General features: G+C 38.7%; 1 protein-coding gene across 2 annotated transcripts in view; it reads right to left on the reverse strand.

Annotated features, from left to right (window-relative positions):
• LOC134814670 (dual specificity calcium/calmodulin-dependent 3',5'-cyclic nucleotide phosphodiesterase 1C-like) overlaps positions 1-9,134 on the reverse strand; it is a 55,083-nt gene extending 45,949 nt beyond the window's left edge. Inside the window, exon 1 of one of the 2 annotated variants that reach the window (XM_063822919.1) lies at positions 9,075-9,134. Coding sequence is in view for 1 of the 2 variants with exons in the window: in XM_063822992.1 (XP_063679062.1) it covers positions 7,992-8,233 (242 nt within the window). In the remaining variant the exon portion in view is untranslated. Of the gene's footprint in view, positions 1-7,991; positions 8,235-9,074 lie in introns of those variants that run through there. The other variant, XM_063822992.1, reaches the window with a different exon arrangement.
• Positions 9,135-11,891: the final 2,757 nt, after the last annotated feature.

Raw genomic sequence — 11,891 nt, forward strand, 5'->3', positions numbered from 1 at the left:
AATTTACTTACGCTTGGCAAAATTTACCTAGAACCACTTGTACCATTACCCATTTTCTCTTGCCCTTTCTCCTTCAGGTAGTGTTCAGTGTTGTGTGGTTGCCTACTCTGGGGTGTTATGGATGGTTCCCCGGCAAACTTTGCTGCCAGACTCGACAATCTCTGATAATAATGATAAACCTTGAAGAGATTTTCGACTATGTTAAAGCTGCTTCAATTGAGGATCTGCAAAATATCCTCAACTGTGTCCAGAGCGAGCTCCCTAAGCGTGAGGGAAAGGTGGACAACTTTGTTTTGCACCTAGAGGACTTCTGTGGTGATGATGTCCTCCTTGATGCAGTATGGGTGGAGTGTGGGTCCTTGAAGATGAACCCTGGGGGGAGAAACAAGGCTCAAACCGCTTGGTTATGCTCGCAGGATCAGGCCTATACGTACCCGGACACAAACCCAGTACACTCACCACAGGATATCAGTAGTTTCCCTAACATCAAAAGGCTGCTGAGTCTCGTTAACTCAAGCACAGAGATAACTGGACCTTTGGACTCCTGTCTGGTGATTAAGTATAATAACAACCAGGCCAGCACCTCGTTACACCGTGACGACGAGACACTCATCGATCAGGAGAAATCGATATGCTCTTTCTCCCTGGGGTGTGAACGGACACTTGAGTTTTACGAGGGTACAAAGAAGAATCCTAAATGTGCCAAAGCGATAAGGATGAAGAACAACAGCCTTGTCGTAATGAGGCCTGGGACACAGCAGAATCTGAAGCATCAGGTGCGTGCAGAGCTGGCTACTGGTACGGAGGGGGATGGTCAAGACCAAGTGCGATACTCCCTGTCTTTTCGCGCAATCGTGAAAACTGGTAGCCAGGCCAGCTCTGAAACCAACAGTGCCAGTGAGACTAGTACACCTGCTTGTGGCATTAAAGTCAAAGAACCTGTGCAGAAAGTCACGTTGGTTGCTGGAGACTCGTTTGCTCAGAGATTGGACTCGGACAAGCTGGGGAAAGGGAAAGTCAAAGTCGAGAATGTTGCACAAGGTGGAGCAAAGATGGACAAGGTCCAGAAGCAGCTTGAGGACTATTCTGCTGCACATCCTGATGTTCAGGTTGATAAACTTTTAATTAGTGTTGGTACGAACGATATTAGACGGGTAGACGATGTAGGCATAGTTAGAGGGCCTCTGAAGCAACTCTTTAGTAAGATATGCCAATTATTTCCTAATTGCAAGGTTTATGTTCAATCTTTATTGCCATTACCCTTAACGTCTGATGATGATAGATTAACTAACAAGAGGATAATAGACTTTAATAGGATTTTATATAATGAGTGTGTATTCAGGAGGTTCTTCTTTATGGATGTCTTTTATCCCTTCACTAAATTCAAGAGAACTTATAAGGAACCCGTTAGGAGATTTGACCCGTTATTTGATAGCAATGGTATTCACCCCAATCCTCAGAAAGGAATGGGGGTGTTGGCTAGGTCTTATATTCGTGCCATACACAGTAGATATTTTAATCCCTTTGTATATCAATAGTTTAACCTGAGCTGTATTATGGACCTTGTATAACTAGTTATATGCAGATGTAGTCTGGCAAGTATACTTACCTGTAAATTACCATGATCGATTTAGTAACATGTAGATTTAGAGTTGGAGTGTTTAGTGGAAATTCTTTCGCAAGAGCCATTAAACATCAGAACCGTAGACGTGGTACAGGTAGTATCTTTGACATTTTAGACAGCTGCATTGATCCTAGCTTCTTTTTATATATATTCTATGTTTTATTCATATGCCATTTCTCACTCATCATCATCACTAGTGCGGGGGTTAGTGGGTTGGCTTTTTCTAGAGTCACATATGATTGCCGAGCCTTTGTACCAACATATCCAGTGCCTAACCTGTGCCGATATTTTACTGTATATTTCCTTCTACACTTAGCAAATATGTATTATTTCCGGAATGATTATAGTTTCGATGGCCTTTACAATTTCTGCCATGTTACAATTTATAGGAATTTAAACTTTTTATCTACTGGCAGAGCTGGCATTGCACTAACTGGATGCATAATTTGTTTGTTCTTGTTGAATGGTATTTTGATAGTTTTTGTAAATCCTGGAATCGTAAACCCAGGTCCCCCTCCTATAGATATTAGGTTGGGGAATAGTAAGGTATTGAATGTTTACTTTCAGAATGTTCAAGGCCTTATTCCCTTCGGTGAGCTTAATAATGCCCACCCAATGCTTGATAACACCAAATGTCTTGAGCTTTCAACTTATTTTAATGAGGCAAATATAGATATTGCAATACTTAACGAAACTTGGTTTAAAAACTCCATAGCTGATAGCGAATTCCTGCACCCTGATAAATATAAGATATTTCGCTCTGACAGATCTAAGAAAACTCATCCACCTGATCCCTCTAATCCGACCAGGTTTAGGAGAAATGGTGGCGGGGTCATGATTGCTGTGAGAGCAGACCTTCAATTATCTTCGAAAGAAATCCGACTTAAAGAGGGGGCAGAGATTCTTGCTGTGGAGTTTACAACATCAACGGGCATTAAATTTGTTATCTGTACATGTTATCGTGTTGGTACACTGGGCTTTGCAAATCATGAAAAAATTCTTGGATCTCTGAAAACTCTTCTTCGAAGAAGAGGGCTAAGCAAAGTATTTATCCTGGGAGATTTCAACCTGACTGGAGTCTCCTGGTCTACCTTGGCCGGCTCCTGTCCTATTGAGCAGATTTTTGTTGAATCTTTTGTAGACCTTGGCCTTCGGCAATGTGTACTTACACCCACACATTGCAAAGGCAAAACACTGGACCTTTTGCTCACAAACTCTGAGTCTAATATCAGTGACCTAATGGTAGGTGAGCGAGATAGCGTCTGTAAGTCTGATCATTTTCCAATCAACTTTAAGATCAACATTAAGGTAAATAGGAAGAAGCCGGTTAAGCGTATGTGCTATAACTATAAAAACGTGAACTGGGAGAGGCTAAACCATGAACTCCGGCACACAGACTGGAATGTATTGCTTAATGGCACAGAACCTGAAATTGGGTGGAAAAAATTTAAAGAAAAACTTTTTAATATCACTGACAAATTCATCAAGAAATGCTCAGTTAAGACAGATGGACAAGATCCATGGTTTGACTCAGAGTGCTATGATGCATGGCGCAAGAAAATAAGACTGCATAAAGACATAAAAGCGATAGAGCCCAAATAGCATTCTCCCTTGCCAGGAAAAACTTCAAAAATGTGGTTGCTCAAAAAATGCGAGAAACATTAAATGAATCAGATGATAGCGCTCTTGTAACAAAAAAATTCTGGTCATATGTAAAATCAAAAACAGCTAGTCAAAGAATTCCTGAGTTTGTAAGCTACAAAGGCATTGTCCGCAACTGCCCAGAGGACCAGGCCAACTTATTTAATGGCTTTTTCTTCGAGCAGTTCTCTGAAGCATCATTATACGACATAGATATTGATTATTCAAACGATTGGCGCTTTGATATTGCATTTGACCACCAAAGGGTTCGCAAAATCCTTTCCAATATTAACCCTAACAAAGCTTATGGGCCTGATGGTATTCATGGGAAACTTTTGAAAAACTGTGCTGTTGGGCTTGCATACCCATTATCACTATTATTTCATTCATGTTACAACATTGGGACATTACCTAGGGAGTGGAAACTGGGACACGTTGTACCCATATATAAAAAAGGTGATAAACACGAGGTTTCAAATTATAGGCCAATATCCCTTACATGCTTAATCACCAAAGTTCTTGAACGCATAATTAAAGATGAGTTACTTGCACTTACTAACGGCATGATCAACGATAAACAACACGGTTTTCGAGCTGAAAGATCATGTGCAACTAATCTTGTAGGTCTATGTGACAGCCTAGCTCTCTCACTGAATGAAAATATGAGAACAGATGTAGTCTACTTTGATTTTGCCAAAGCTTTCGACTCAGTTAACCATGATCTTATATTATTTAAGCTAAAGAGCAAATTTGGTATTGATGGGAGGCTACTGAAATTCATCACTGATTATCTAAGAGACAGGCAACAACAGGTCTTGATAAGTGGTAAGTTTTCTTCCATGAGAAACGCCCAATCTGGTGTACCACAAGGGTCAATTTTGGGACCTTTGTTGTTCATTATGTTCATTGATGATATATCAGTGGGGATTTCACCTGGCACACAACTGTCACTGTATGCCGATGATACTAAAATTTGGCGTGAGATTGTTTCGGAGTCTGATATCCTGCGACTGCAGAAGGACATTGATTATCTCCATGACTGGTCACTTTCTAATAAAATGAGATTTCATCCCGACAAATGTAAGGTCCTCACCGTCGCAGGAAGGATATCCGAAACAGTTTCCCTCCTTAGTGTCCTACCACTCTTTAACTTTGTATACTCCATGGGAAGAATCGCACTTGACTATGTCGATCATGAAAAGGATTTGGGTGTTTTTGTGACCAAGAATCTCGACTGGCAAGACCAGTGCTCTAAAGTCCTCTCAAAAGGCCAACCAAAAATTAGGCATGGCAAGGAGAAATTGCTATTTTGTTCAAGATGTAAATCGTCGTAGAGTACTGTATCTCACTTTAATGAGAAGTCAATTTGAGCATTGCTCAGTTATATGGAGACCGGTCACAAAATCCCAGATAAGCAAGCTGGAGGGCCTCCAAAAGCGTGCTATTAAGTGGATTCTTCGCGAGGAGTATTTAAGTATATGAGTTATCCACCATCCACATACATTCAAAAATGCAGACAGCTTAAGATTATGCCCATAGAAGACCGCTTCGACTTTCTTGACCTTATTTTCTTCTTTAAAATTGTGAAGCAACATATTCCTGTCACTTTACCCTCATATTTGCAACCATATCAAGGCCACTCAAGGTTAAGAAATAGCCACATGGACCCCTTATGTTTTGTAAGCTCGATCTTACCACGAGCAAGCTCTAACGCTTTTGCTAAGAACTTTTACTTTAGGACCCATTCCAAATGGAATCATATTCCTCTAGATATACGTGAGATAGAGACTATTTCTGAGTTCAAAAGCAAATTGACCTCCTACATGTGGGATAAAATTATGCCGGAGGACTTTGATTATGATCTAGATTTTTCCCTCGAGACAGAGATGTGAAGCAGTTTACCTAAAGCTAACAATATGTTCATAAGGAGCTTAAATCCCTGTTGTCTGTATTTCTCATTTCTCATTTTAGTGCATGTCATCACATCATGGATTTCACTTTATTATATGATTTGATTGCTTTTAATATTTTTGTGTGTTTCTATTTGAAATTCTATTTAAAATTTAAGATTTTCGTGGGCCCATACTTGTGCAGGAGGTGCATTTTGCTCTCAACATCTGTGTTTTGGTGACCCTCAGGTCCTTTGATTACAAACATTTTGTCCTAGAAAATCTGATTTTATCGGAGTCTTATACTTTTGAGAAAATTTAATGTTGTTCATTCATTGTGTAAATTTGTATGTAATTGATCGATTTGAAAGATTTCAATAAAAAAAAAACATGCCACACTCCAGGCATAAAATACGCGTATCTAGGGAAAATATTATACTGCGAGGGTGAATTTTATTATTAGACTGAATTTTTCCGATTCTCGGTGACGATCGTATGTTTACCTACCTTGGTGTTCTTAACATTGGCTTTGAGCGTTGAGTGGGGTTTTGAACTGCTAAATCAAATACAAAATCAAATGCAAATGAGGGTCGCCACGTCTGACGTCACACGTACATCTCACCTTTTCACAACAGGGTGGATCCAGTAAATGGTTGTGGGGGGTTGTAAAAAGTTTTTTGAAAAACTAGCCTAAAACTCATTTTAAGCCCTGATTTATAAAAAAATCATAAAACTTATTAATTTTGGAGGCAGAATTAGCTGTGTGTAGTGCTGAATGTGAAACAAGCTTCAGCACTATGAACAGCACTCTTCCCTTGCTCACGAGAAGAACTTGGCCAAGGGGTTAGATATCAAAAAAGTAATTGAAGCTTTTGCCAAGAGAAATAGCATAAGAGCCCCCCTTCTCTAAACAAATGTGTTTAGTTCTGAAGGTTAGTTAAAGGTGTTTTCTTTTTAAATGATTGGACTTGAAACTGTAAAATGTTCTTTTAAAAAGTATTTAACTCTAAAATTGTTTTAAATTTGTATCATTATACTAATTAATACTGAGTTTATTTAATCAGTAATTAGTGAAAAAGTGTTGAAGTTCATCAAAACTTATGCTTTTTAAAATAGTTTTGAATGTTTTAAACCCTAAGTAAATTTTAGCTTCCGGTGATCGTCGCTGTACGCTCTACACTGCGGCCTGCGGGCTTCGACCGATATAAATCTGACCCCCTCCCCAAGATTTTCTTGCTGAATCCACCCATGTTTCACAATCTCTCCATACGTAATAATTTTGAATCCATATTCGGTGCGTCATGGACCATGGTATTGCAAGTGCAAATGACAATACACAATAATTCATTCAGAAAAGGGGTACGTAGCTGAACTATTCTTTGTATTCTTAATCAGCCCTAAAATAGTCTTCAATAGCAATATTAGATGATAAATCCGAGATTTCCAAGGAAGGGGTAGTCGCAGTTAAAATCATAACCGTTAAAATGTGCCGGTTTTTCTGGCACCCCGCAATAAACTTACTATGCGAAAGATCCTCTAACAATCAGATGGGAGAATGGCCGAGTATCACCAGTATAATTGACACCCAACACAGGAAACATGACGTGTTATATACACCTATAACTGGTAGCAAAAACGCAAAATGCTACAGACGAGAAAAGAAAACTTTGTGTTAAATATAAAATGTTCATCAAACTTTTACTCAGATACGTTAAAAAACAAACAAGAGACACCCGTTCATCAGTCAACTACCAATTCCAGCACCGACCGATCAAATCCTCGTGTATAATTTTAAGGTCGTTTGAAGGAAGAGCGAAATTTCCCAAATATGCACCGCTAACAGGACCCTAAGCGGTAGATCCTGATTGCTCTTGCTTTGTTTTACAGTAATTGTGCTACAGTGCTATATTACAAATTGTTGTTATGTACGCAATCGCCAATACAGTCTGAATGTGTTGCAAGCCACAGTGCATGATAAATTCTAACGTTCCAATGTTAGCCGTTAATAGTATAAAGTATAGTATAAATGTAGATACAATGTATGGAGTATTTCTTTATATTTTACCTTCACTCAAAAACATCAATAATGTCAAAATATCAAAGATATCAAATATAAACTGCAGAACGCAGCCTCGCAAAGTGACGCCCAAAGTGACCCCAGGACAGTTCTCTACTGATACATGACTGACCTCCCCTCCCAAGCATATATTGTCGCTGACACGTACCTGATGATCCGTAGCAACAACATGCAGAAGAGATTTATTAGTCAGATACACCCGTGTATTAATGGAGGCAAGGGTACAATATGACCATTAATTGGTAGACTACCAAACTGTCCGATATGTTGAGTAAGCTGCGGGTATAGCACGACTAGACTTGTCGTTTACAGCTAATATAATTTATTACCGATTATTTAGTATTCGTAACAGTGTTTTATGGCTTAATAAGTTTCTTTTAAAATTCATTTGACCTCACGTGAAGAAGTGTGAGGGTTATAAAATTTAATGTAGCTTCTTCTTCAAGACAGAACTTTCGGACGTTGTGGGCTAGTTTAGCCCATAACGTCCGGGCTAAACATCGTATCAAAAAACAATGTTTACTTACACTACTGTTCTGATAATTTGAAAATTTAGTGACTGTTGGTACATTCTATATATCTGGATTGTGCACTGCGAAGTTCACTACTTTTTGAAAACTAATCGTTTGACTTGATTAAGAAATAAGTGAATCCATATTGTAATCCAGTGCGCACTGCGTATTATTTGAGGAGATCCAGCTCCGGTAAATGTACCCTTCTCAGGTACATGTAAGAATCTGTTTCTGATGCAGTGTCCTACCTAAAACGCAGTGGTGTCCAAGGGTCGGAGCAGTTGGAGTTTGTCAAAGGGAGATCGAGAGTGCAAAGAGTGGAAGTGGTGCCGGTTGTCAGTCCTGCTGAAGCTGAACTATCGTTACTATTTCCAGAATTGGCCATTGCAGATATCACGTGACGCGATAGAACGAATATCAGGTCAAACGTGAAGGAGCAGTAGCAAGCAAACCTGTGCAAATCGTCTGCTATCAATCGTTCACGACCCATATATTGTATTGAGAACCTGTCCGATCTGTGTATCTTGTAAGCGCACCTTGTGTATAGAATTCAATCGAAAGTTGCTCAGCCGTGTTTCGAACTATGATTAATAAGGATATTAGCAGGTATTACGGGTAGCTACTACCAACCCTCTCATCTGGCTACCGACGAAGTTTGAAAATTAGGTGGTAGGAGGTGTCACGTGGGGCGAAGTGAGGAGGATGTTCATAAAATTCATCAAGATATTCACAAAATTCATCTGAAATGACAGATAAGAGTCGCCGACAGGAGCTCGGAGTACTCACGTGAACTACACAGAGAACTGCCCCTTTACGGTCAAGAAAAACTCGACAAATTTCTCAAACAAAAGCAGCTGTCAAGATAGAGCATTAGTAAAGATGGTCCATCGCTGGCCCTGACACCTTCCAATGAAACCCAGCAATTTGCTTGGTGCACCGTTTACCCTAATTGATGATCGAGGTGAGCGGACCGTTCACACAACTACAAGAACAGGTGCTCTGCACATACCGTCTAAACCCCTTGTTGTTGAACGGAGGAAACATAATCTGCCGTTACAAACCCTGTCATTACGGACTATTTAGTCCTGTAAAACGAGGAGTTTTCCGCTTCGAGTTGTTATGAAGAATCATCTGACTAACCGACATTGTAACCTATCAGTCATCATGCATGATGGTAACCACTCAGTGATCGGATACAATAATTGTAACGAAATTTTAAAATGTTGCGTACTTGACACATCTTGAGTGCAATTCAAGTTAATGAAAGTTTTTATCTGGGCATGCGATGGTCAACCTATCAGTAAATGACGTGGCATAACGAAACGTCTTACCTAGTATGTCTAAGACGACAGTTCAAAACCACCACTAATAACGCAGTAACGACAGCACAACTGATTATTATATCGCTATCGCATATCGAACACGCGCCGCACAATTTTAACTGTCGTTTTAACTGCCAAGAACTAATAATAGCCGTTGAATATATGAGGTTGAGATGCATTGATCGCTATTGAAGCGTAGTATAGTGGAAAAATGACAATTTGTATTTTTGTTTCATTATACCAACCACGGGCTTGACATCGCGTCCATACAACGTCATCAACCTGTTCAATTTGCAAGGTGGACTGTAGAGGACCTGATCTAGCCAAGCAAAATACAGATTATATCAGCGTCGACAAAAAAATGTTCCTTAATCATTCAAATACTTTTTCTGATTCTAAATATAAGTTATGTAAGTTAGTTACCTTAGACAACACCGTTTGTTACTTTTATGTCTCAAATAACTCGATGGAAGTTGCTTTAAATGATTTTGCAAAGTTTATGCTAGCAATGAATATTTATCTTCGTGTTGTCATTGTTATAACATACATAATCGCTTTATTCTATGTTTTAAAATTATATTATCATGATCAGCTTCGTGGTGAGCGGACCGTTCACACAAAAACAGGTGTTATGCAGTATGCACCTACCGTCTAAATTTATTTTTGGTCTGCCAACAGTGATATCAATATTTTATTAGCTTGATCATGTCCTCTACTATACAGGCCACAGTGCAAATTGAACGCGAAGTTAACCCCATGGTTGGTATAATTATAAAACAAATTGTACAAACTGTATAAATTGTACTTTTTCCACTACGCTTCAATAGTGGTCAATGCACCGCAACCACGTCTATTCAACGACTATTATTAGTTCTTTGGCAATTTTATCACCGATTCGTAATGCGCACTTCCAATAATTTAGTCAAGCTATTCTACCATACTATAAATCTTGCAATAGAGAAATAAATGCCTCAGTGCAAAATCTTCTAAAGCATTCTTATTGAGGTATTTGCTGTTGTGAAAAGCTAATCCCGCGTACCTATCATTTTGAAGACTGTTGATTCGATATTGATTGGTCAACATTCCAGATAGCAAAGGTTAAAAAGTTAATATTACTAGTGAAAGAATACTATGCGATAAAGTCACCGATATTAGTTCAACAAGAGCTTGGGCTTGCGTGGGCCCCTTATTGCAATATAATCTAACAAAATCTCTAGTTTGATTATTGTACGAATTGCATTGAAAGGGAGTGATATCATTGTACAGCTGAACAGTAGACTTGGAAATGCAAAAATTGTGATCGCTCAATGCGCTCTTACCGCTTCAGTTGTATGTTTAATGATTAACAAAGAAGAAACAACCGTCAAACTAATCCTTCACTTTAGTAAACCAAAATGCTGAAGGATTGAGAGACCGTAATATGGAACACCAATAGACATGATTGAATTCTCGAATTAACAACAAGATACACACTCGGCGCTCAGGAGATAGCAGGTTGACGGCTGACGCGACTGGTCATGGTAGATCTTTGAAGCAGAAATAACAACAACTAATTAGTCTAAATATTCTCGAAGTTCCCGTAGTATTATAGAATTGTACATGTAAAGTTAACATCCAACCTTTATTTCATGACCTTTAAACGTCACGCATGAGTTAAACTTTTACTTCCAAAATTAATAATTAGCTACTTTAAAATCAGTGACACTAACCTTGAGCTTGTCGCGTCTGATCGAAATGGCAAAATCTTCGTTAGTTCAGGCTCTTATGAGGGTGACTCAAAGGATGTCTTAGCAAATGAAACACAGATTTGCTGCTGGGGATCGACAAGGAACATGTAACCACTCCCGTAAGCTTCGTAAAGTTGCTGTAAAGTGGAATAGCAGTTCATGTATTTTATAATCTTTGATGAAATCATTAATATAACAGTAACTATAACAGTTTGATTAGCCATAATTGAGCAAATATTTCAAGTCTGTGCTTTAATTGTGGCAATTTTACTTAAAGAACGGGTTAACGAAAGAATTAATTTTTATATAAATTTTGAAATTATCCAGAAATGTCGCTGGATATATAAAATTTATATTTTAGGATAAAAATAAATAGGTCAAACGACTGGCAGGTTATAGAAAATGCAATTGTTTTGAAGAAGGGGCAAGTTTTAAATTATTAAGTCGGATGTAACTCACATAAAAAGTCGAAGATTTCCTTAGTACATCCAAACAGGTCATGGTTGCGAGAGCCAGTTTCTGCAGAAGACTAGCTATCTTTTGGTTCTGCGATAGCAACACCTGTTCTTACAAATTATATTAGAATTATTCCAAACAGATGATAACTGGCCGTCCTTCTGAAATAACGAATTGGTTATCTTGCATGGACGAGGATCGGGTATGGTTTTTCAATGAGGTGCTTTTGAGTTGAAAACTTGGACAAATTAAACGTACTGCATACATAAATAAATTATAATCATTACTTTCAAAATCTCAAAACTCCAAAATGCAAAAGCACGGTAAGCAACATGGTAAGGGTACAACTTTGTTGAAACTTGGTGCATGCTGATTGGTTAAGCGACGAAGTCTGAATGACGATATATCAGCCAATCAGGTAAGTCCATTGTTCTGATTGGTTCTCTACGAGCTGGTCACGTGACTGGGATAAGCCAGTAAAATTCAAGTATTTCTCCGCGTATAGAAGTACGGATTCATATAGGATAGAGCCAGTTACGTGTTATCAGATTCACCATTACAACTTCTTATCTCTATTCTCTCCGTACTATGTCGGTAAGCTAATGAAGATAGGGTGGTATTATTCTCTACACGGAGTGTAAAA

Source organism: Bolinopsis microptera, chromosome 1, assembly GCF_026151205.1.
Source record: "Bolinopsis microptera isolate Bmic1 chromosome 1, MBARI_Bmic_1.0, whole genome shotgun sequence".
Lineage (NCBI taxonomy): Eukaryota > Metazoa > Ctenophora > Tentaculata > Lobata > Bolinopsidae > Bolinopsis > Bolinopsis microptera.